Genomic DNA, 25,956 nt, shown 5'->3' with positions numbered 1-25,956 from the left:
TCCATAAGCCATGTACGTCAAAGGGGGGCAGCCGTAGCAAGCGCAAATTGTCGTTTAATGTCCGCTTATATTAGGTTTTAGTGGTCGGCAATTATTTAATTTTAACTGGCTACAAACAACGGCTCATGCTTATGCCACATAATGCCGATAGTCTGGTGTTAATGAAGCCCCCGTTCGCGCCGCCAGTGATAAACATGCAGGTATTTTTACATATCTATGGTGTCTTCGTAATTTGTTATGAAACCGCGAAATAAAAACCACAACGAGCCAAATCAAATGCTGAAGTGTTTGCATTTGTTGTTGGTACATATTTTTTGCTTTTGTTGTTATTAATGAAACGAAGCTTCCTGCCACACGCTCAAAATACTACAGTACACGCCACCTTCACCTTTGGGTCTTCGGATGTGCGACTCACGGTTAGATAATACATTTTCCAGTACAGCCCAGATACGTCTTGAATAGATGTATGAATAATGGGCATAGGCTATGCAGTTCCTAGCCTGATCTGAGTTTTGGTGTTTCGTGTCATTGAAGCATGTCGTGCAGGCGAGGGCGCATCCAAAACCCATTTCCTGCTGCAGACCGTGGATTTTTAGTTCGACTGGCACACTAATCAACCCGGACATGATCCATCAACCATGTCAAAGTCATGCATATTAACATGTTTGTTTCGAAACCCATATTCCATAGATCTACAGGTGGGTAATCATATCAAAGCCCAGAAGCTCGTCAATTAATTTGGATCATAGATATATTAAAAATTATTTAAAACATCTTAACTGAAACTGAAGGTGGTTTTTCTCAAATCGTGGCGAGTGATGTTTTTGTATATCGCCAGTTTGTTACATCGAAAATTTCTGACAAACAATAAGTTATTTAATTTGATGCAGATATGAGTATGATTTAATTGATTTATTGTTTTGCATAGTGATTTTTTTTTGGAACTCACGCTGCACGTTTAAAAGAGCGTATTTACGATCTTATTATCAGATATTACTATTTCATCCATTTCCCGCCAGTTAAAAACTAAAATTTATCAAAACTGTGGCAAGTTAAAACTGAGTTTGAAACCCAACGAATTGAGAAACAAATGCTTGAATCAAGTTGGCCAATGGTAAAGACGAAAGATTCTCAACCCTGGGGTCCCCGCTCAATTGAAATAATGGTGCAATCGTTTAGCTGTGCAATGAGGAACTCAAATCCAGGCAAGCCGTGGTGGAAGCTGTTCGCATGCTGAACATGGGAAATATGTATACAAGTGTGTAAACGAATGGAGCTGGCAGGGCGGGATGGGGAGCGGAAACCAAGAGCCGCGGCTCGAGCCACTTTGCAAAGCTTCCGCCTAATTAAAGGCTGATAATTATTGGGTCTGGAATGGCGCGGGAAGCTCAGCATTTTTGTCTCCTACCTTTCGCAGCAGCTTATTGTTACGTACAAGGAACTCGCCGCGTCGCCCCGGAACGTGATCCAATCTGGCGCCAAAGCCGCCCTCGTAGTAGGAGCAATCATCATCGTCACAGCTGGATATGCTGCAGCAGCAGCCAGCTCCGGCATCCGCTTCAATATCGTAGCATGCGTTGTTCCAAAAGACGCCGCCGATGGCATTGCAACAGTCGTTGGACAGACAGCTGGGACTTGGCGTATTCTGCTGGCCAGCGCACGAGCAGCAATCCTGCTCGGACTCGCACAACGAGCTATTGTCACGACTCGAGCCTCCGCAGCCGGACGAGGACGTCGAAGCGCCCGACGACGTCGCCTGGGCACAAGCTGAGCTATCATCGCCCGTGCTACATACAAAGATCTTGACGCTGTTGTTATTGTTGTGCTTACTGATGGGCCGCGGCACAGGGGGCAGCATCAGGGAGTCTGTCTCCATGTAATCGTCGCAGGGATCAATGCACGACTCCTGCACCCAGCTGTCGTCAATGTTAATTGTTGTGGTCGACGTCTTGGGCTCCGGCCGATGCTTCAGGCTATTCAGTTTGCGCTCCTTCTCGATGTTGCACTGCTTGACTTGAACGGCGGCGGCCGTGAGGAGTTCATTTGTCGTTGCCTTGGTAAGGTTCTTTTTAGCAAAATTCTGCACGTCGTTGGGATCGACATGGGCCTTCGGCTGCGTGATCCCAGCTGCTCTCTCATATTGCTTGTGTTTCTCGGGCAGCTGGGTCTCCAGTATCTGCACACAACTGACACACTTCTCGTCCCGCTGCAGATTCGTTTGCTTTGTCTGCTGCTCCTTGGCATCGTTCGAGGACGAAACTCCAGAGTCCGAGCAGCTTTCTAGTGAAAAGCGCTTCATGCGTTCGCCCTGCGTCACTTTGGCAATCGACATCGGATTCTGATGCAGGGGCGTGTCTTGAGCGGCTACTCTTGGGCCGCCTCTCGCCAGATGGTTGACGATGTGCAACGGCTGGCGCTTCTTGCGTATGTGGACACGCTCCAGCTTGGGCCTAAGCTGCAGGCGCGGTGACTGTTGCTCCGGCAATGGCGTCACCTTGTCTGCACTGTGGCCGCCTCCGGCCTTCTGGAACATCCACCTGGGCGCTGAGCTCGGATTGTAGGCCATGTCCTGCTGGAACAACTGCTTTACGCGACGCTGCAGCTGCGCGTTTGCCTCGCTGTTCGGAGCTGCCTCATTGGGCAGCAGCAGAGGCTTTGGTATGCGCGACCTTAGCGGCACCCGGCTCGTCGATGGCGGCAGCTTGCGGACTGGCTCGGGCTGGCGCAGGCACGCCGAGCACTCGCCGGCTGTCGAAAGTCCGTATTCGCTGGCTTCGGTTTTTGAGTATGGCTGGAGCTGGGCGTCCCTTCTTTCGATGCGGGCAATGCGATCAGCGCGGGATCTGATGCCTGCTGCTGCGCCGGAACGTGCCAAATCGCGACGCACGTCACGGTAGTTCCAGCTTTGTGACTTTTCACAGTCCGGTGTCACGGTACTAGTTTCGGTGGCGTCCGAGTTGGAGTCCGAGCACGAGCAGCCCGAACCAGAGCAACAGCAGTCCAATTCATCCGGCCGCGCTGGCTGTGCCGGCGGTTGCGGAGTTTGCTTTGCCAGCAACAGCCAGGACTCGACCGTGGGTGGTGGCAGGGCAGGCACGGACTTACGTACGCTGCTCGGCACATGCGTGACGCTGTGTAGCAGTTGCGGCGGCTGCCGGCGATAGCCCACGAAGCGTGCGGGATTGTTTAGATGGGGCGTGGGTGGTGGTTCGTTTGACTTGCGCATCATGGCCTGCTTGCACTGGTGCACATAGTTAACCTTGAGCAGCTCCATCGGGAGCAGCTCACTGGTCGACATGCGTGAGTCGATTGTGCTGTCCATACTAGGAATATCGCTGGCCGACGGCCTGCGGGTCACCGCCTGCGGCACTTTTCCAATGGGCATTTTCCTTGGACGCGTTTCGAAAGTTTCACTTTTATTTATCGATTTATCGATTTGGACAAGGTGGTCCAATTTCACATGAGTCTCTTTACAAAAACAACGCTCGACACAAAAAACCAAAAATTGCAACAGATTCGCTTTACATTTCACAAGTCACATTTCACAGTCACAGTTACTGTCACCAACATCGCCGCCCGGTTTGCCCTATTCTAATGCAAATGCAGATAGTCCATTTGCGTGGTTGGCCTTTGTGGCGACTTTATTGATCGCGTCTTTATGTGGCAATAAAAAAACGGCCAATCACGCGGCGTCTGCCTTTCGGCACTTCGTGAAACCCTTCATAGTTATGCAAATAACGGCGATGACTCTGGCACTTGTCCACTTTAACTCCCAACGCGACTCGACTTGATTCGATTTCGTTTTGGATTGCGATGCGCAACGCTGTTGCGGCTTCGAAAGATCGGCTCAAACTGTCGTGCGCACGGCTCGATTGTTGACGGCAAGCCAGCTTGGTTAGATCGGTTGCATGCAACGTGTTGCGTGCGGTTTGAATCGAACAAAATCAGCGTACGAAATCTTTTTTAAATGCCAGCCTCAGCCTCACAGTTGCCCCCCGCCTGCTTGATCTGGTTGCTACTGATGCATCTGCACACATCTCGGGCATTGACCACAACTTGCTCTCAGAACAAGAAATCTATTTATATATTTTCACACATATAAAGCTATATGTGTGTGGAAAAACTTACATGGCAGAGTTGCCAAACTGTCTTTGAGTAGCGGAAAAACGGGGCAAGATAAAAGTTAGGAGCATATTTTATACCTGTCAACACATAAAACGTTTATATTCAATTTTTAGCCAATTTGTATGGCTGGTAAGAATAACAAAACATTTCCGAGTGCAGCATCTATGAAATCATATAATATCGCAATTTTGACAAAATATATTGCTTGCAACATATATGTCTATCGAACTTGAAAATTAGTTTGATTTGAGACTGAAATGATTAATCCTGACTAGCGCAACGGAATCTTTTTTATATAATAATAAAATTATATGCTGCCATAAGCATAATTTGTTGTTTTTGAGTTTGTGTAAACATGCATACGTATATACATGCATCCACATATGAATAGATGTAGCGGATAGTTTGATGTGGTGGCCATGGATATGATTGCAAACTGGCTGCCAATAAAGAGCTTAATTTGTACGTTCGTGCTGATCCGTTTATGGATGAGAGCATGCAATAGTTGGCTTACACTACACTCGCGCATGTTGTCTTGGGCGTCACCGGCATTGAAGGCGATCGCTTGTGAAATTACGTGAAACGGAAGCTAAGCGCCCACAAAAGGATTACGCATGAGTCGAAGCAGCCGGCTGCAGTCCAAATATTACAACTAACCGACCCAAACAGTCAACCATGGCCAAACACGGGGGGTTCAATGGAAAGTGAAACGCGGCTGAAATCGGTGCAGCAAGAAATTTTTGACTTTTCATTCATTAAATTAAACAAAACGAAAAAGGAAAGAAAAGAAAAGCAAAGCAAAACAAAACCAAGCACAGCCAGAGAAATGATCTCATAACAAATAAAGTATTGCATATAAAGAAAATGTAATTCCATTAAACTGAAGCTGTGGAGCTCGCAGCTCGCAGCTCGCATCGTAAAATTAATTTATGATTTCATTGCCGGCGCAGCGGGCATTCATGGCCCAAAACAGACCCGATTCGGCCGACTCACCGTTGACATTTAAGCCCAACAACGAAAGGAAAGCCCAAACCGATGAAAGTGAAAAACCTAATGCGGCGTGCAGCTCTGAGCGTGCAATTAATCTCAACTGTGGCATAACGATGTAATATATGTTCAGTATGTACTATATGTATGTACATCCTCATAAACATGCTGCTTTATCAACATTTTTGTATAATTAAGTTAACTTTGAAAACATAATATACTATTTATAATATAATGTTGATAGGAATTTGAATATATATAAGGAGCATAGTAAAAAGAATGAAAAATTCAAAAAATTTAGCAGAGTAATATTTCTAGAGAAACTTGTCGCATATTAATATCGTCTGGAGGATCGGTAAGTCAACATGATGATTTTAATAAAATCAGATTTATAACAAAACATAATCTTAATTTTACTTAAAACCATTCTTTGTTTTTTTGAGACATAAAAATTGAATAGAAAAATAGAAGAGAAAAAATTAGATTTTAAAATTATCAAATATAGAGAATGACTAATCAGCATTTTTGGAAATTCCAATCCTCGTATTATTGAGTCGCAAATTTAAAACCCTTTTTAATTTTAGTTAAAGTCACAATAAGCGAGTATTTGCCTTGATAAGCTGTCTGTTCGTTTGCTCAAATTGACATTGGTATTACCAAATCGGGCTAAGTTCCATGGTGACCATCGTTCTTTTGTTTATTGTTATTCATGTGATGATGTTCATAATTGTTGGTTTTGTCTGTTGTTCAATGAGCAAAAAACTTAACCATATATGCACTCTGTATATAAACATACAATCAGACACTCAGTTTATATTTTAATCCCAAAATATATATATACTCTTAAGATATAGTTGTGAGCGATTGCGTAACATTGCTTATATTCTGGTCAGCTTTAATTAATATTTGTTATACCCTTGCAGAGAGAGTATTATAATTTTGTCTCGAAAAGTGTAACGCATCGAAGGAGACATCTTCGATCCCATAAAGTATATATATTCTTGATCAGTATCAACAGCCGATCTATGCGGAATATAAAATGGTTATGTCTGCAAGAGTATTAAATCTTCGGAGTGCCGTAGATAGCCCTCCTTTTTCGTTTTTGGTCTGTGAACAATTTGGCCTCAATCGAATGGTGGAGCAGAGAAAAGAGCAAAATAATATGTTCAAACAAAATAAGAAAATTGTGTCAATTTCTGTTTGACCAAAATATGATTGCTACTAAGCAAAGAAAAGTCAGCGAAAAAAAAGCTTTACAATAGAAAAGCAATCCACAAACAATGGTCTTTTGCTTTGAGGAGTTGAATAAAATCTTCTATCATTTGTCAACTTTTATCGTTCGTTTATAGTTTTATTTAAAAGTTGAAGACAAATAATAGAAGACGGATGCTTGTCTTTAAACACAAAAGTAGAATAATCTAGAAATTATTCAACTGGAATTTGAGCTAATGAAAAATGAAGTTCAATTAGCGTAAACAAATCTTGAACTATTATTATATTTTAAGTATTATTTTTATTATCATAATATTATTATTTGTATTTTATTATTATTATTATTCTTATTATATATCGTTAAGACTCAATTGTGTTTCTTTTGCAAAAGTCAAGCAAGTCGAGGAGAGCTTTACCCAAAGTCACAGTCTGATTGCGGCATGGATTGCAGGCGGGTCAGCATAAGCTTTAAATCTTAGAAAGTGGAGAGAAGAGAGTGACCCTTCGCGCCGATCCGCAGTCCGGAGCAGACTTTAAAGTCGTTTTCCCTTCGATAATATACTTTCTGACTTACGCATACTTACACGTGCTTATGTTTGTGCCTCAGTATTACCGCATTTAATTTCTCATTTAAAATCAATTAAAGTTTCTTTCTTTTCAACAACTTTCAAAACTTTGTTCGTCTTTCTATGCACTTTATGTTTTTTTTTTTTTTAATTTCCGCATTGTCTGCGAAAACGCTTCAGTTTCCCCTAATCCGAAGCTTTGCAATTGTCCTAAGTTATCAAGATCTGTAATTATGTTCGTATTTAGTATTTAATTGGACGGCAGGCCACAAATAAATACAGGGGAATACCACTGCATTGAGAAAAACTAAATAAAACTTAGAAAAATATTTTAAAAACTGCTCTTGACTCTTTAAAATCAATTTGGCATGTTAATGTTTTAAGTACATTAAAAATATATTTGTATCCGATTTAAAAATAAAATTATCTGACTTCAGCCAAGAATTGAAGGCAGCTCTGTTATGAAAGTTGTCTGAGGAATCGTATTTAAAAGCCCAAGATAAGTATTTAATTATAATTAGTTAGTAGTAATTGATGGCTATTTTTAAATTAAATATGTTACTTTAACAAAGTATAAGTTCGATTGATTTTTAGAATTGAGCTTACAGAATGTGAAGAAGCGTGTCTTTATATCGTGGACTACATAATAAAAACAATAAAAGTTCTTTGTATGTTTGTTTTTATAACCGAAATAAATTGCTTGGACTAAACTGTCCCCCTCTTAGAAAACAGTTTAGAATCGAATTGGCCAATTGCCTAATTTGCGTACATGAACAAACAGATTACCAATAAGTTTGTCTGCCAATAATAACCCTCAATGGCAATTGACAGCGTAACGAGTCAATTCAATCCAGTTGTTCCAGAGCTATAGACACCGTCAGACCCATTTGTCAGCCAGTTGGGATGTTACTTGCGGACAAGACTTGGTCGCTTCTTTTGAACATCATCAGTAAGTGTATTTTCACGCTTGTGTAACTCGCTGAGCTGAGCAGTTTTTAATATGTTTTTGCTTAGTTGAGAGATATTTGCATGGGACTACGATTTGTGTTCTGTGGCACGATGACTACGAGTTTCAGCCCCAGGACTTAGCTGTCGAGTACCCTAGCTTTATAGATATCAACATTGCCACTCTGGCCAGCAGCTTCGAGGATAATGTGGTTGATGCATCAACCAAAAGGCAGCAGCTAAAGGAGCGCGACCTCGTGTACGATGATTTGTTGCTTAAGCTCACATTATCCATTGAGATGTCACACTGCGAGGTAATCACTTTTTCAAAGGGGCATTGCAATTATGCACAAGAGTTTTTTATATTTGACAGAGTTTCCTGGTCTTTGGTGAATATATTCCCCGCTTTGTGGCCGCCTTCACACAGGCAGCCATGTATTCCATATGGCGCTCGTTACACAACAAATTCATATTTGCACATGTGGCACAGGATTTGGAGGAAGCATGCTGTCGAGACTTCTTTTTCCAGGGTAATTGGCTCGAGACTGAACGGAGCGTTTAAGGGCATAAGTACAATATTTTCAGACCAGCCCAACATACTCTTTGTGGTGCGCAGTTATGCGAATGCGACTGACTTTGAGCTCAAAACCAACAAGTATGTGGGACCCAGATCGGAACGGCCGGATCAGCTGGAGCTACTGGATCGTTACGATGCGCTGGACCAGCGATTTCAGCATAACAGTTCGCTTTTTCCTGACAAATTGAGAAACTTGCAGGGACGTGAACTGATCATCAATGGCTTTGACTACAGGCCTTACACGGTCATCAAATATGTAAGTACATTGAAATCGACACTGTTGAACTGATGGACTTTCGATCGTGCAGGGCAGTCAGAGCAATGCGCATGATATTGGAGTGCCCGACGACTCGGAACTATCTAAAGTGTACATCGATGGCACAGAGACGCGTGTAGTTCTCAGCTTTTGCGCCCAATTCAATTGTACGGTGCAGATAGACACATGTAAGTACCACGCCCACTTGATGAGGAACGACTGGTGCTAGGACCCAGCCTAAGGTAGGTGCTAATATATTTTGTATGTAGCCGACGCCTACGACTGGGGCACCATCTACCCGAACATGACGGGTGACGGATCCTTGGGCATGATTATCGAGCATAAGGTCGACATTTGTATTGGCGCAATGTACTCCTGGTACGATGACTACACCTACTTAGACCTGTCCATGTATCTGGCGCGCTCTGGCATAACGTGTCTAGTGCCTGCGCCACTGCGTCTGGCCAGCTGGTATTTGCCGTTGCAGCCGTTTCAAGGTACGCTCTGGGCGGCCGTACTGTTCTGTCTGGGCATTGAGACGCTGGGCCTGGTGCTGGCGCACAGGCGAGAGCAGGAGCTGTACGCTAACTCAGATCCAAAGGAAGGCTGGTGGCGCAGCACGAAATTCGGATTGGTCACCACCTTCAAGTTGTTCATATCGCAGTCGGGCAACAGTAATGCGCGCTCCGTAACAGTGCGCGTGCTGCTCTTTGCTTGCTTTCTCAACGACATCATCATTACGAGCATCTATGGAGGCGGTCTGGCCAGCATATTGACCATACCCAGCCTAGGGGAGGCGGCCGACACGATGCAGCGTATGCGTAGCCAAAAACTACAATGGGCAGCTAACTCACAAGCGTGGGTCTCATCGATTCGTGGCTCTGATGATGTAAGTAGCAGCTCTGCAAATTAACTGCGTCCCAATTGCTTTTGATCTTTTCCAGCCGCTAGTGCACGAGCTTCTGAGCAACTTTCACGTCTACACCGATGACCAATTACTCGACTTGGCGCAGCGGGATCGTATGGGATTCACCGTGGAGCGTCTGCCTTTCGGTATGCAGTTGCTCACTTTTTTATACACATTCCACACACCAAGTGTATTTTCCTTAGGTCACTTTGCCATTGGCGATTACCTGACCGGGCAGGCCATCGAACGCATGGTTATTATGCAGGAGGATCTGTACTATGAGTACACAGTGGCATTCGTGCCACGTCTGTGGCCACTGCTCGAGCGTTTTAATGCGCTGGTCTATCGTTGGCACTCGTCCGGGTTCGACAAGTACTGGGAGTACCGTGTGGTGGCCGACAATCTCAATGTCCAGATACAGCAGCAGGTGGAGAGCACCATGTCAGGCGGCGGTCAGGAGGATATAAATATTGAGCCAGTCACTCTGGCCATGTCCAACTTTGCCGGTATATTGTTGGTTTGGGTCCTGGGCGTTACCGTGGCTTTAATGGCATTCGTAGCCGAATTGATGGCTGCCAAGGTCAAAAGACGGCGAATCATGAGGTTCTAACAAACGTATCTGAGTAGCTGAGTATTGCGAAACCCTTTTGCGCAATGTTTTGCAATCATCGGCATCAAGAGATTTCACTTTATGTAGCTCAACACAGTTATATCTTGGGGCACTGCTGATCTAAGACAGTGTCAAGCGGCGCAATGGTTTATTTAATGGTAGTTTCACTGAGCGACGCGCCATATTCAAAGGGCCAACGCGCGACGATCTTCAGAGATGTTGCCGACCAGATGTTGCGGTAGACCCGGCGACATGCGGAAGTTTCGTGAAAGTTCTCAGACTCTGCGATTTATGCACTTAAAAAACTAAAATATATTTCTTTTACTTCACCGAGCTTTAATGGCATAGATGAGGTACGTGTTTGCAACTAAAACGATAAAAATGGGCTATCTATGGCACGCCGAAAGATTTAATACCCTTGCAGGCCAAACCTTTTCATAATGCTAATAAGACTTGGCTCGTAAACATGGTTTATACTGAGTTTGGTGAAGATATCTAGAAAAACAAAAAAGTTTTCCATATAAGAAACTTATTTTCGACCGATTGTTTCTTATGCAGCTATATGATATATTAGTCTGATCCAGTCGGTACCGACATATGTACTGCGTGGAACAGAAAGAGGGACGTATGCAAAGTTATATGACGATAGCTTTAAAATTGAGAGACTAGTTTTAGAAACAGACAGACTCGACAGCACATTTCGAGACAAAGTTATAATACTCTCTGCAAGGGTATAAAATGTGACTAGATACAGATTATGGGCTGCGTATCGGGCAGATACGTTTTAGTCACATCACACAGGAGCAATGAACTCTTGGCCTGCTCAGCATACCACCAGAGTAGCCTCCGCCACAAGTGTGAAATTTCGGCAAGGCCTGACTGCTTGAGTACCCGGCTGCCCGGTCGCCTGCATGTTCATGACCATGTCATTGTTGTGAAGTGACGACGTGTGATGGAAATTCTCGGCTTGAGAGGCGTGCACGAAACATCAAGACTGAGCGACTAATTGGCTGTGCATTTGGCTTTCGGCTCTTGGCTGACTTGATCTTGATTGGCATTCACAACGTGTTGCAGTTTGTTTTTGTTTTGAGAAATTCATCGAAAGATTTGAATTCGGATTTGCACTTGGAGCTGCCAGCACTTATAGTGAAAGTGAAATGCACTTGTATGCACATTAAAACAGAAGTTAATATATTTATCGAATAAAGCTGTAAGGCATTCGTTTTATTATTAAAATCAATTCATAGGCTGCGTCTGCTAATTTATCTATGACTTTAAGCGCTTTAAAATGTGACTCATTGTAAAGCATGCTGGACTTGGCACTCAACTATAAAAGGCAGGTGGAACTCCTCAGTTTATTCAGTGCATGGAATTGTATTATTTAGCAATCGTCTAAGCCCAAACAAATAATTGAATTCAAAAATGTTAAGGATCTGCTGCTTCATGCTGATGCTAATGCTGCTTTCGGACACGATGGGCTGGACCATCGATGATATAGTAAACCATATATGTAAGTGTATGTTCATAATAAATAGCCAGGAACTCACTAAAACTCGATTCGCAACAGCCATTTGCAGTCAACTTCCCGATTACGGACGCTGCAGTGCCCACACGCGCATGTGGTACTACAGCCGACAGCACAAGTCCTGCCTACCTTTTGACTACTCCACCTGCGGCGGCAACACGAACCGCTTCTATACGAAGTCCGAGTGCGAGCAATATTGTGTATATGTTCGTGATCGTTGAGTTCAATGAACAAGAGAATCACAAAAATCTATTTAATTTCAGTAACTAGTCCAATTCGAAGGACACTTCCCGAGCATGACCTTAGCCGAGTACCATGTCATTTACATCTAAGCAATTGGGTTATTATTATAAGTATCTAAAAATAATATATATATATGCACTCATCATATGCATATTGTATGCATATTGACGAATTCACTTCATCCAAATCAAAGAAAACCAGAGTGCTTTGTGCGAGATACCTTGTAAAATGAATTGTAATTAAACTCAGTTGAAAAAATGTTTTGTTATAATTATAAGATTATAAGCACATGGGAGAGCAATGGGTATATAATAAAAATATAAACTGGTTGGGGTTGGCGATGCGGCATTCTGTTTGGAACGGACATCATACCCTTTGTTGCCCATATGCAATGGGTAGAGTGCATAAAAAGTGCATTAAGAGCTGAGAAAATGTGACAAGTGGGTTGACTGGGCTGCGACGGCCCCGCACAAGTTCAGTGCGCTGTATGCAAATGTGTTTTTTTTTGTTTTTCACAATAATTAATAATAGTAAGTAGAAGGCAAAAGTGCAACACCCATTGAAAAGGGGGCGCATTGTGTGACAGAGCTACTTTCCGAGCTCCACTGCGGGCAGGCCGAGGTGGTGAAAAGGCCCTCGCATATTTGGAAGCCCGCAGATATTCGTGCCACAAGTTCGCCTGCTTGCCACCTGCCTGCCTGCAGCACTTACTTAACCTTACGTGCGTTGCTTTGACAATGCCAGCAATAAAAATATTTCACTTTGCACAACGCGACGCGACGCGGCGACACATTCAATTGGCGTCGTCTCATAATTGTTTAATATCTCGCATATTGTGTATGCGTTTGGGTACATGGATAGATGTTTAAACAAATGTGAAAGTGAAAGAGCGCATAGCTTATGCACGGGCCTAATAAACTGACGATTAATTATTTAATTATGGAAAAGCTTCGATTGCAACAATCACAGAAAGAGACGCAAAGGCAACTGGGAAGCCAGACGAAAGCAGGGAGATACCCCTCCATGCCCCATCATACTCCCATTTTCGGCAACATACACAGCCGAGACCGACAACTGTGTTCATCTCCTCGATGAGCGACATGCCGCATTATTGCATTCGATGTAAACTGATAAAAACAGTAAACAATTAGAAACTGTTTGCACGTAAAGACGACTTTCAATTGTTTGCTTGACTAATCGACAGGCCAAAGAGTTGCTTAATGGCCACCTGTGCAGGTGAAATCGCAGCAGCCACCTCAACACAATGCACATAGAGCAAAAACTTGGCTCCATATGCCAAAATGTTTTGCAAAGAAGCTAATGCTATACTACTTCCAAATGCCTTTCTTACCCACATGTTGATCGCAGTGCATTAAGGCCTTCCGAATACTCTCATGCCCCGCATACAAAGCTGCAAGAACGGGTCGCTGGAGCAATACAAATACTCTGTTAAAAAAACCTTAGAAAACTAAACAGTGTCAGTGCAGAATTGGAGACAATAGCTCGACTTGGACATCAATCATCTCGACAGCCGCTGCAGATCGCAGTTGCCACAGGCCGCCGCCGTCTGTCAGCCTAATTCAAATGGCAAAAACTGCATTTTAGCAGAAAGCAAAAACTTGCACCACCTTCTTCTTCTTCCAACTTGGCCACATTTGTACTCAACATGAGCCACGCATAAAAGCAGCACGTCTTCTCTGAAATATGTAGACAAAAGAGTTCCCCAAACGGCCGTCTATTTAAATCTAAAAGATTTCATAATAAACAAGCTCTTCTCTTCAGGTATTGCACGAACCTATTTCAAATAACAACGTGAATTAATCAAGAGTACTTTAAAATATATGGACGTATGAAATTTATATTGGAGGCGGGATAGCTCAATGAAATTTATGAAAATTCCTGGAATACCCTCGGCTGGAACGGAATTGTTTTATATACTTATTATAAATATCACATTTATGTACAATAGAAGTACGCTTGGCAATTGAATCTATTGAATTGAATCTTCCCCAGTCGATCTAGAGCTACATTTGCCATGAAGATTAATGATGACCAGCATTAGATTGATCGGAGGGGGTATAAATATATGTATATACATAGTTTGGCTTCTTTATGGTTTCCATTTGTATTGGTGCATTAGAAATCTGTTAGCCATGCATAGAACAGCAGGGCATTTATCTCCAGACTTCTGAATGCCAAGTGAAAAGTGGTCAAAGGAAATTGGAGGCAACGGGAATGCGCACAGTTAACAGTAATTTGAACGAGATACTTAGGAAATGCTTTGCATTTATGAAAATTACTTTTTATACTTTTTTTTTTGAATTTCAATGGGGCAATGTAAATTTGTTTTTCCTGGATCTCTCACTGCCCAGCGGAAATATTCCATTGCAACCTTTTGTGCAGCTCGTCACAAGTGCAGTTAAGATCGAATTAACAGAAAAATGACTCCATCTATGATTATGCCCGACTGCATTATTGAATATCTTTTCCGCGCTGTGTGCAACTTATATACTTCAGTGGTTGGATCGAGTAGTCCAATTAAATCAGAAGTGGACGTGAAATCAGTGCAGTTAGAAAGTGACCACTGTGAATACTTAATGCAAACTCTAATCGATATGGAACTAACAGAAAATAGCATCCGTCAGAGGAGTTAAGTTAATTTACTACTAGAAACTAAGTACTCCTCGTACTCTTGACGCTCCGAGGGTAAACACTTTGCTAATCTTTTAATGTAAATGTTTCAAAGCAGACCTAATGGTAAACGACACTCGGCATTCATCTCAATTATGCGCTGTCTGCACTAATTTGGCTCGGACCCGGCGCACAGTAGGTAATTATGAAATTTCGGAACCATTTGGACCTCATACGACTTTTGATGGGCCAGTCGCATACCCCTTGTGGTTAGTTAGCGCAGTTAGCGCAGCTTGCCCCGAGCTGTGGGTCGGCGTTGTCTCCGTGGTAATCTACGATTTGTGCGGCCAGCAAAAGTGAAACTTGTGCTTGGCATTTGTCTTATCACATGCCAGGTAAACCGTCGCGGCTTTGTCTTGCCGTAGGCTTTTGTTTGGGCTGGTTTATGGCGTCGGTGCAACAATTGGCCCCAGCCGCGGGCCTGAATCTTTTGTACAGATAAAGCAGAGCATCGTGTGAATTTCGCACAATGAACTTGAAATTTGTACAATAAATCAAAAGACAACAAGTAAGAGTGCTCTAGCAGGGTGTGCTTGGCTCTTAAATGCCCTACATTCATGTTGGCTGTACTGAAATACCCATTTGTGCTCACCTATGCATGTCTAATCCCGCCGAGTTAGTCTTTTCTCTGCAAATCCTTTTTCGTATGCCCCTTCTTTCTTAGATAAGTAGTTTAAGGCCTTGCACCAATTTCGATTATACCCTTTAGTTAAATTTATAATGGGTAAGCTCAAGCGGCGGTTCATTGTTTAATTAGGAATCATTTGCTTTGCGCGCGCATTTCAAATGCAAATAAAAACGCATCGCATATTCAGTGATTCGCTGGTTAATAAACCACTGTTGCATCGCTTCTCTTTAAGCCTCAGTTGTTTTCTATATGCTTTACCCACAAAAAAATCACCCTACTCCCTGCACAAGAGCCTAATTGAGTTGTGCATTTGTAATATATGTACCTCAAACTACAAACATATTTTTCTTGATCATAATAGAAAGAAGGTTCGTAAGACCCAAATATTAAAATGCATAAAGGAACTTAAGGATGGCAAATTTGTTCGACATATCTTATATACAAAAATAACTTTTTATATAAGAAATCAATTTTGATTTCTTAATATCTCAGTTACTAATCTTTCTAGGTTAAAATTTCACAAAAACTGGAGCAAAAAGTAACAGTATATATGTAACACAAAAATAATTCATAAAATAAATTGGTCAATAGTAAAAAGTGTAAACATAAATTTATGACTTATTTCAAAAGTTTACAATAGAAAAATATTGCTTATTTTGGGTAGCAGGCTGCAGCCTTGCCGCACATTAAAGACCAGTGCGGGTCTCTTGCGTAGTGTTATTAGAGTGGGCGGACTCGGCACGAAATAAATGGATAAAAATACTTTTGTCGACAACTGTAAATGCGCACTTACCTTATTTGGTTTACGGCGCAGCAAATGGGGCGCACCACCTGGTGGCTGCAGCGGCACGGCTGGTTCTGGAGTAACCTGCTGCACTGGACGCGGTGGTTTCAGAGCCAGTTTCTTGAGGCTCGCAATGCGCTTGTCGCACATCAAAGAAACATCATCAATACGCTGTAGAACCTGCAACACACAATTATAAGGATTATTAAAGTTAAAGCTAATTCGAATTTAAATCCATCAGATATCACTTCTATATGTGCTTGCAAGCAAAGCGAGATCAGCTAATGTTTCTTCAAATTTTAGATATTCATTTTCCACCCTGCCCACAAGTTTAATCACCAACAGTCAATCGGGGAAAACAATTTTTACATAAAGATGTAGATTGAGCGTTAAAAACGGCTTTTTATTAGTTTCTGTGTTTATGTACGCAATAATTCGTGCGACTAAACCACATTTGGAAAGTCGCGTGATCTACAAACAGCCTATCAAAGAAAAGAAAAACTTATTGACTGAATATGGAACTTTAAGCCGACTATTGTCATTTTAGTCAAATACATATTTATGCCATAAAAACGGTTTCGTTCCTAACGAGCAGATTTTCTAATATTCTTCAATGACTTTACTCTCAATTTTAGACTTTTAGCTTATTGTTCGCGTTGGGCGACATTAAATGACTCAAGTTCTTAGAGAAACGATTGCAAAGAGAAAGTGTGAAGGTGTGCCACTAGAAGTAGAGATATTAATGCCGTACAAGAAGGGCGTCAGCCGTACGGTTTTAGTCTAAGGCATTTAAAATAAGCGAGGATATCTTCCGTTCAGGCAATTCCGACTTACGCCTTTTTTGTAGCGAACTAATTTTCTAACGTAGATAATTCTTCAATGTAAACTAAAAGTAAATCAACCTGAAAAATAATACACATACATTTCACCAACTCGTATGGTATAATTACATATGGCTCTAGGTTTTATGCAAAATGATAAGGTGTGTTTCAATGTAGGAAAATTTAGCGGTACTCTCGTGTGATTTCTGCTTGCATAAAATAAAAAAGCAGGAAATAGAATAGTAATTCGCCCAGTTGAGTCACTTTGACGTACACACCGAAAGCGTACTGGTTTCTCTAAAGACGTCTGCCTCTTTCCCTTGTCCCTAAACCTAAATTTAGTATCTGTTGATCATATAGTACTCGAGATATGATCAAAAAACCCAATCTTAAAATTCCCTTTGTCTATTCCATGTAATCGGGATATGCTATGGATCACTTAAAATAATTATGATCGCCAGAGAAAATGAGAACCTACGTTTGAAAGCCTAACACCTTTAGTCTGAGATCGAAACACAAATCTTTCGTTTAAAATAGGAATCGACTGGAATTTGAAATAGAATTCGAATTAAATTTAAATTATCCAAGTGAACATATTGATCGTTCACAAATATGAAATAAACAATTCTGATTGCTGGTGAGTTTAAGTTAATATTAGTTTTTTTGCATCTAGTTATCCGTGGGTCCCATCAATAGAAGGTGCCTGGAGACTGGGATCAGCTACTCGTTTATATAAGCGTATTGTTTTCGAGGGCTTTGGGATGAGCAGGCTGCTTACCTAGCTGCATGCTTATCTATCGACAGATGCCAATTGCATAATTGAATTGCGCCTGGAGGGCAATTGGCATTTGGCGAGGTCGTGACCTATGACATTTTACATAATGGTCGCCGGCAGTTCAATTGCCACTTTCTCTTTCGCTTCCGACGCGTCGAAGTCTGCGCTGTTGTTGTCGGGCTTATTGTCAACATGACTTTGGCGCATCTTCAACACAGCCAGGCGGCAGGAGGCAGGCGGCAGGCTGCGCTCTGGCAGCTAGTGACCAGTTATGTGGGTTTCTGCGAAAGTCCATTCAACATGTGCAGCTGATCAAATAATATGTTGCAGCTGCCGATGCGCTAACCAAACAAACATTTTGTAATGTACTAAAATGTTTTTTATTTGACCCATGCTTCCATAAATCGTTGCTGGCTACTTTCAGGGTTGTCGAGTGGACTTTTAATTATTTACATAGTGGTTAAAGAAAATACTCTGTGAAATCTTCGTCAGATAAAATAAAAACAAAATATAATCTATCTTTAACCCCAATAATAGTAATAAGTAATGTAATAATGTAATGTAATTAATGTAATAAAATATATCAATATGAATTAGAAAATGCTTTTGATGAATTTATTAATGGATGGATTGATGCACAACTCACACTTGTGTGCGAAAAATTGTGCAACTTATGCAGATTTTTATTTTTTATTTTCGGAGAGTTATTTTTAAAGCCATTCTAGAATGAAGTGCCTCCGGGTACTCTGTGCTATTTGAATTGTTTGCCTAAAGTTAAGCTGGAAAAACTTCAACTTTTCTACATGTTTATTTTCATTTGGGATACAGGCAACTCTGGCTCAACTGGGAACTTACCACCGCAGCGCACGACCAGTTATCTTAGCAACTTCCATTGACCTTTGCAGGAACCGGCGCCCACGATCCTAACGACAGTGAACGAACTCGAGTTCGTGGAAAATACATACATATTATTATATGTTAAATGGATTTATGGCTTTTGACACTTGGGTATTTTAATGAAGCCAATAATCGACAATGACCAAAAACTCTCAACTCTTCATCTTGTGTTTACAAGACTTTAAACTTTAAAGGTAATAACTGATTATCATAATCATTTTTTTTTTAATTCATAATTAGTCTGGATTTTTAAGTTCGCTCCCATTTTGATCGAACCGAAATGATGAGCTATGAAAAAGGACTCGGTTACAAGTGTATAAACAGTTAAAGTAACTAGTATCTAAGGCGGCAACAAAAATGTCTACAAATTTTCAGATAACTATATCCATTTTGATATTGTAAACACAGTAAGGAAATGTGTACAAACGATCGTGTACCTTGATAGTTATGAGAATAGCCTTTATGGAAACCAACGAACGATCATATCTATGCTGAACATAATACCAAGAAAATTATAAATCTGGGCAATTACCAAAGAAGTGAAATAAGTTTTAAATACGTTAAACTGTCCGCCAAAAATGTATCAACTAATCATTTACATAAAACATATTTTAATTGAGGTGTATCTTTTCTTTCACTATTGGAAATGCAAATTCAACTGTCATCGGCTAGCGATCTGTGGCTCATTGGGAAAATTGCACAATAGGAACTCATATTTAAGTTATGATGTAACTTCGATTGAGCAACTTCATTCCATCCCCACATTAAGTGATCTAATAGCTGTCGTTTGTATAGACATATAATGAAGACAGCTTTTTTTAGATGCACTCGCAAGGATATCCAGTTCGGTAACTGGTAAAACGTGAGGAGACTGGAATGAAAGCGGTCCAGCGCACAACGCTGAACTGTGTCAAAATCATTAAACATACACAAATGCGGTTGAAGTCCAGAAAAATGTAAAAGCAATAAGAATATAGCCGCGGCATTGACCAAACGGGTCTTGCTGACCCATTTCGTGCATGGCCGCGACATCTTTTTACTGTTTGCTTAAATGAAAAAATGCCTAACCAAAAAACTGGACTTGCAGTGGGGTTACGAAAATAGGTCACTTTGTATCTTTTCGGCCTGGAGCGAGGCCGGCACACAAATTAAAATTCTTACTAGCAATTTGCTTGCTACATGCCGTGATATGCAGCTTTGAAAGATGCTATCGCAAACGGGGCAGCCCACATTTCTTGATAAGTTTGTGCTTACTAAAAATGCATCTACTATAGTGAAGTTTATTAGATAAAATAATATATGCCTTATTTAAGAATACTGATACAAGTATTGTTTTACATATTCATTACATTCCCTGTGGTTTGGAGATTCTTGCCATCGAACATTTCACGTTCGATGTTACAGTTTATGTTGCATCGCTAGTCTGTATCAAACATGTTTGAAAAAACCATGTGGAAAATGTTCGTAACGAACCAAAAGACGTTTATATAGAAATGCATTTTAACAGTTCGCTCAGTTGAATATTTGAAGGGGCTACTACTTATAATCAATTATCATATTCTCTTATCTATATTTTTACACGATATTTAATAACATTGCTAAAATTCAATAAACACATATATTTTAGGTTCCTCTGTAATTAATAAATGTAAGAAAACCATTATAAAAACAATTGGTAAGTTAAATAAGATTTTGTTAGAAGTCAAGTATAAAATATACCTGAATCTTTGAAAGCAAATAAAAGATTTCCTCCTTTACAAAAAGCCTTATATGAGTTGACCAAAACACAGCACAGAGGGGAAGGATAAGAATGTTTGCATTATAAGACCAGGAGTTTAAGAAATAAAATTTGTTTGCATTTTGTATACATTAAATGCATTTACATTCTTACTGAGAGACTCAATTCTATATGCTGCAACATCTACCATGAACATGTTTCTGATTCATCTTCGCCCACTTTGGCGTCTTCGCGACATAAACCGGTTGATTGATACCAATCGAGGCATTAAATGCACATTACGCTTGCTGCAACATCGAGAATGCCCCATTCCAATTCCAAGCGCTGTTATCTAACTGTACTCGTACACAGATAAACTGCAGAAGCAGCAACTAGTTGCAGACAGCAGAACCAGTCTTTGAATTATATCACAATCACATTGCAAGTTATCGAATCGACAACTGCGGCTAATATGGAAAGCGATGTGCGCCTTTGGGTGGACCGAATGATTGTTCCTTTAGTGAAACATATTATTGCGCCAGCTAAAGGTGCGCAGCACCTTTCGAAAATAATATCTGCCCTAACTTTTGTTTAAAAGGAAGAAACTGAGACCTTTTTTATCAGCAAGATATGTCTGATTTCCTAATATAATAACGGACCGACAATGCCGCCGTTGATACTTATCAATAGATATAATTTGAAAGAGAGTGATTTTTTTAAACATTAAACAAAAATATTTATATCAGCTTAAGGAACCAAATATAGACTTATTTTCTAATTTATTTCAAATTTTCAATCGGACAATTTTTATCACATTCAAATTTGAATGAACTTACCTGAGATACAAGTGCTTTGGTCTCTGGGGTCGTGCTATCCAGAAAGATTTTCTTGAATTCACTTGGACTAGATAATTTAAAATCTGAAGCGGATGCGATAAAAGCCTGTATTTCGTGCAGAGACTGCTCAGCTAGGTCGGCAGAGACTGAGCATTGCTCGATCCGCTGAGAGGCCAACAGCTCTACACCGTTGGCACACCATTGATTAGCCTGCAAAAGTAAGGTATGGAAACGGTAAGTAAATATTGTTAATTGAGCTGATTAAATATTCTTAAATCACCTTTTCAACTCTCTCCATAAGTTCGCTGTTCTTGGCCAGTATTTCGAGCCGTTTGCTTAGGCGCATACTGATTATGTCGCAGACGCGCTGCAGTTCGTCGCACTTGGGCTGCACAATCTCCCAAGGGTAGACGCCGCGGGAGCCGACCAGCTGTTGTCCAGCTTGTATAACCTTCTCAGCTCTCTCTATGTCTGTTTTGATTAGCTCACAAAATGTCTCCGTATCCTGAACAAGTGTCGCGACACGATCCACGCTCTCTCCAATCTCAGTCATGTCGGCCACAGTCTTTAGATGCCCATCGAAAATATTCTGCAATTAGGATCGGTAAATATGGCTGGTTCACGAACGTTCAAATTTCTATTATTGACTTACTTGCAGCTCCCGAAAGTCCTGCTCGAACATGCGCAGTAGCAGGCACTGCTCTAGGCGGTTGCGGTGTGTCCGCCAGAACTCGTCGAAACGACGCTCAGTTTCCTCCAGTTGGACCAGCAGTCTACGGTAATCGCGACAATCATCATAATGTTGGGGTTGTTTAAACTTATATTGTTGGTGATAAATAATTTGTTGACGATGTATTGGCTGCCCTGCACTGGATCTGCACACCAATATTTTGGTCGTTATCATTTACGCACATTCATATTCATTTGGTTCAGTTTTTAATATATAGAAAGTTGTCATTTCGAAAATGTGTTTGGAACATTAACGTATGGCAAAACCGAGCGCGCGACAGGGGAGACAAAAGACAAGAGACGGCAACAACTTAATGAGTGTGATGAGCGACATTTCGATGAAAGAAAATTACATCGTGATTTATTTATATTTTTTTAAAATAAATTTTTTTGTATATTAGAAATTTTGTGTGCATAGTCGAAAATTTTCTTGTGAACTGCGTCTGGGCTTTTAATTTCAATGTCAGACCAATTAAGTAAATTAATTAATTAATTAATTGTGTGTAGTATGTATTTCGAACAGCTATTAACTTATTTACTCTACCATCATGAACGCTCAAAGTTCCTTATTGCAATTTACTAACAGATATTGACGTTAAACATTCACATGCATTTTATAAATATTCTTTTAGGATTAATAGAACTTAATTTTGACCGCGTACCTCACAAATTTTTTTTCATGCAAAAGCAAAAAATGATTAGTTTAATATCATTTCTCAAATATCTTCTTTCTAAAGTTACATTTTTGGTTTAAACTATCATTCCTTATTTATATTGCTGAGACTAGTCGTTTTCAAAGGACTAATCTAGTCAAAAATTATTTGATATTTGACAATTTTCACATAAGAAAAAGCGATCTGATGATTAAGGCTGAGAAAATCAAGACCCTTAAGTCACATATTTATACCAGTTTGTTGCACTATTATAAAATAAAAAATAATTAAGAACTGTCCAGTCTAGTTTATACTAATAATAATTATCTTATTTTAAACGTAAGCCCTTTTATGTCAAAAATATCAATATAAAATACGATATTCACTTTCGAATTATTAATTCGGACATATATATCTATCTATCGACTCACACCAATTATCAATTGCCAATTTGCTACACCTACATAGACGAATTAGCAGATCTAATTGTCGCACAATTGGAATTAAAAAGAAACATAGTTATGGGCAATAATAGAACAATCGAAATACGACAGAATCATTTTTTATATAAATCATTGAACTAATATTTTCAGCATTGTTAAAAAACATTTCAAAAAACGGGAATGTCAAAAATACAATCCTTGCAGTACTTAATTTTTTAACAAAGTATAATCGATAATTAATTAAAGCCCTCTGATCATTATAAGGTCTATCGTTCTTATACCGGAATAAGAATATTTAATGTTAAGCCGTGTAATTAAACATCTCTATGATTTACAAAGAAAAACTATCATATTATATATTTATGAAATTTGCTTTAACTAGAAAGTAATAAACAGTCTGCTTAATACAAACCAATTTCGAAATAAAAAATGTGATATTAAAGCAATTATTGTATGAAAAAATGGTGAAGTGTTTGAATGAGTTTCAACTTTATGTATTACATATACATATGTACGTATGAGATAAATGAAAGTTATGTGTATAAACATGGACTGTCTTTAGAACATTTTCTTGAAATAAACGTTAATACAAAACCAGTGCAGAGCTATAAAAACCAAATAGATTTCAAGTTAGTAAAAACGTTACTTAGTTAAGTTAATACAGAAACGCGATATTCAGAAAGGAGAGGTTAAAACTTTGAGCAGAATACTCCAGATTACAATAGCAGGGCAATTCAAGAACACCAACTCTAATTAGTAAATGCGTACCTTTCAATGGCGCTGACATTGCCGGTGCGTTCGGAAAACTCCTTGAGCTCCTCATTGGATTTTATTTTGTCCAGCAGCGTCTCACCGTGTCTGGCAGCCGCCAGTATCTCATCCTAAAAAAGACGATCATGTTTGTTTTAAGACCATTATGCAATGAATCTAAAAGTAACCTTCAGTCGCGCATAGTCAACGCCCTGATCCTCTAACAATTTTTTTGTTGCCTCTACGGAATTGGGAAACTCAGTGTCATGTATGGCTTGTATAAATACATCCAATTCGGCAGAGACCTGATGCGTCAAGCTTGAAAACTTCTCGAGTGACTGCAAGCAAACGCATTATCGTTAGAAAACAAATCAAGGTTTTAATTGATATTTACTCACGATCCTTTGTTGTATCCACTCGTGATGAGAATATATTAATGTACCGCCCATATCAGGGGTTAACTGACTGATGTCAACAAATTCATGAAGATCGGACAGAGCTGAACACACTATAAGTCGAAAGCGGTATTCGTCCTTGGAAGAAAATTTCGAACTCACTTCGGATATGGCCTTCTGAAAGAGGCCCGACGGACGCAGCACATAGACCACATGTATGATACCGGGAAAGTAAATCTGCAATTCATAAAATTAAATGGTGTTTATTAGTTTTAATTGATCAATCAGTTTTAGCACTCCTACCGATATTCGCTGCAGCGTCGTCTTAACTGATGTCCATCGGTCTTTACGTCGATCAATAATCAAGTGAAAGCCCAGATCCGCATCCTGGAGGCTAAAAGTAAAAGTAATATTTATTAATTATTTATTTCCATGATTTAGTATGCTAATCTAGGGACTTTTACTTACGATGGCACTGAGCTAAGGTACAAAATGAGCTTCTGATAGTCGGCTTCTTCGATCGAATTAAAATTATTGTTGTCCGGAAAGATGATTAATGGACAACCTTCCTGAGAACGACCTCCTGTAATGATAGCATGTTGGGGATGCAACAGATCCGCCACGTCGGCTATGTTGAGCACGCCCTCGCCGCTCATGGCGGCGGCCGCTTGCGCTGGACTTATGTGCTCTAGTAGCGAGTTTATCTGCTCCGAGGGCTTCTGTGCACCAAGGGCGTCAGCGGCATAGGCTACACCCTGTGAGTTTACAGAACTAGTGGAGTTGCTGCTAATCGTAGATGTGGTATGTTGCAACAGTCCTGTGCTCCGATTGGTGTGCGCCGGCGAATTGCTAAGCGATTGAAAGATAGCCGTCTGTATGGAGGCCCCACTGCTTACCGAGATCTGAGATTCGATCATATGGTGGCTGATCAATTGCTGTTGGCGCTGCTGCGTTTGCGATGCACTCATCACAATTGCCTGAGATTCGGCTAGCGCATTTTCCACATCATGGTCTATTATCAAAGGCAAGAATAAAAGGATAAAAAGAAGATGGAATGATCATTAGTATTCAGCCAAAAATATATTAATGACGGAAACTAAATTAATTATCATCACGTTTACAAGCAACCAAAGCCAACGCTTAAGATCATTTAGTCTTGTTGACCTATTGCCTAAAGGCTTGCAGATATGTGAGAAGAATTGTCAAGCTGATAATAGCTAACATTGGTGATAATGTATATATATACTCCGATTATGGTTGCATATACCGAGGAAAGTTTAACTCTTAAATGAATAGTTGGGTAAAAATATATTGAAAAGGAAAAGTTTTTCAGACAAGAACTTCACGAGAAAAAGATCTTTACAAAAGTCCAAAAGTAAGCCCAAAATTTGTCATTCGATTACTTTTCCCATATTAATTTTCTTAAGAGCTGAACTTAATTTTATTTTTAAATATATTATTTAGAGTGTACGCAAAAGTATTCTTCTAATATTATTGGTATTAATTTCCATAAACTAAGCAATCGTTATACGGATTTATTTTTTAAATATTTGTATGTATGTATTTTGAATAACAAAGGCAAATTCATAAGAAAAAGTTCTTATTAAATAAAATGTGTATACATATCTGTACGAGCATAAACATTGAGCATTGCATAGTACATGTGCGATATGTATATACAAATGTGCATCATTCATATGAAGAAGTTATAGATGAGGCATTTCGTTTTTAGCTTTGACCCATTTTCAGCTAGACGGAACACTTGCTTCTCCAATCTATGAACATTTAGCTGTTCCGCATATTTTTATGTCTGTTTTTTAGTCGGGTGCTAAGCAGCTATGAGAAAGTTCGCTTGTCGCACGGAATCTTTGATAACAACCTAAT

The 25,956-nt window shown here is 40.3% G+C and overlaps 3 protein-coding genes across 14 annotated transcripts in view; 2 read left to right on the top strand and 1 right to left on the bottom strand.

Annotated features, from left to right (window-relative positions):
• The window catches only part of LOC6625567 (guanine nucleotide exchange factor DBS), a 41,209-nt gene that overhangs the window by 8,545 nt on the left and 6,708 nt on the right, over positions 1-25,956 (bottom strand). For 7 of the 10 annotated variants that reach the window (XM_070210383.1, XM_070210385.1, XM_070210384.1 and 4 more), the window contains exons 2-10: positions 24,541-25,084; positions 24,376-24,466; positions 24,076-24,309; positions 23,866-24,015; positions 23,696-23,808; positions 21,755-21,977; positions 21,383-21,691; positions 21,103-21,312; positions 16,066-16,236 (exon numbers count right to left, since the gene is read on the bottom strand). In XM_070210383.1, coding sequence (XP_070066484.1) covers positions 16,066-16,236; positions 21,103-21,312; positions 21,383-21,691; positions 21,755-21,977; positions 23,696-23,808; positions 23,866-24,015; positions 24,076-24,309; positions 24,376-24,466; positions 24,541-25,084 — 2,045 coding nt within the window. Of the gene's footprint in view, positions 1-1,408; positions 3,969-16,065; positions 16,237-21,102; positions 21,313-21,382; positions 21,692-21,754; positions 21,978-23,695; positions 23,809-23,865; positions 24,016-24,075; positions 24,310-24,375; positions 24,467-24,540; positions 25,085-25,956 lie in introns of those variants that run through there. The other 3 variants (XM_015173810.3, XM_070210390.1, XM_070210391.1) reach the window with 3 other exon arrangements.
• On the top strand, positions 7,668-10,725 carry Ir41a (Ionotropic receptor 41a). Its single transcript, XM_070210392.1, has 8 exons — positions 7,668-7,839; positions 7,905-8,149; positions 8,209-8,365; positions 8,421-8,668; positions 8,721-8,856; positions 8,938-9,557; positions 9,613-9,721; positions 9,779-10,725. The coding sequence occupies exons 1-8, from the start codon at positions 7,794-7,796 to the stop codon at positions 10,183-10,185; spliced, it is 1,968 nt and encodes a 655-aa protein (XP_070066493.1). The 5' UTR covers positions 7,668-7,793; the 3' UTR covers positions 10,186-10,725.
• On the top strand, positions 11,540-12,214 carry LOC6625566 (kunitz-type serine protease inhibitor homolog delta-dendrotoxin). Of its 3 annotated transcripts, none has more exons than XM_032435727.2 (3): positions 11,540-11,695; positions 11,753-11,916; positions 11,974-12,208. In XM_032435727.2, the coding sequence occupies exons 1-3, from the start codon at positions 11,608-11,610 to the stop codon at positions 11,974-11,976; spliced, it is 255 nt and encodes an 84-aa protein (XP_032291618.1). In that variant the 5' UTR covers positions 11,540-11,607; the 3' UTR covers positions 11,977-12,208. The 3 variants fall into 3 exon arrangements, with proteins under 3 accessions (XP_032291618.1, XP_032291619.1, XP_015029890.1); XM_032435728.2 differs by having other exon boundaries at positions 11,753-11,910; positions 11,974-12,205; XM_015174404.3 differs by having other exon boundaries at positions 11,753-12,214.

Source organism: Drosophila virilis, chromosome 5 (genome assembly GCF_030788295.1).
Source record: "Drosophila virilis strain 15010-1051.87 chromosome 5, Dvir_AGI_RSII-ME, whole genome shotgun sequence".
Classification (NCBI taxonomy): domain Eukaryota; kingdom Metazoa; phylum Arthropoda; class Insecta; order Diptera; family Drosophilidae; genus Drosophila; species Drosophila virilis.
This window is presented reverse-complemented; position numbering and strand designations above follow the sequence as displayed.

Bases quoted from the DNA above. Each gene is read 5' to 3' on its own strand.
- Ir41a (XM_070210392.1), top strand. From the start codon at position 7,794: ATGTTACTTGCGGACAAGACTTGGTCGCTTCTTTTGAACATCATCA. The intron at 8,150-8,208 runs GTAATCACTTTT...TATATTTGACAG, and splicing joins TTGAGATGTCACACTGCGAG to AGTTTCCTGGTCTTTGGTGA. The intron at 8,366-8,420 runs GTAATTGGCTCG...CAATATTTTCAG, and splicing joins TCGAGACTTCTTTTTCCAGG to ACCAGCCCAACATACTCTTT.
- LOC6625566 (XM_015174404.3), top strand. From the start codon at position 11,608: ATGTTAAGGATCTGCTGCTTCATGCTGATGCTAATGCTGCTTTCGGAC. The intron at 11,696-11,752 runs GTAAGTGTATGT...GATTCGCAACAG, and splicing joins TGATATAGTAAACCATATAT to CCATTTGCAGTCAACTTCCC.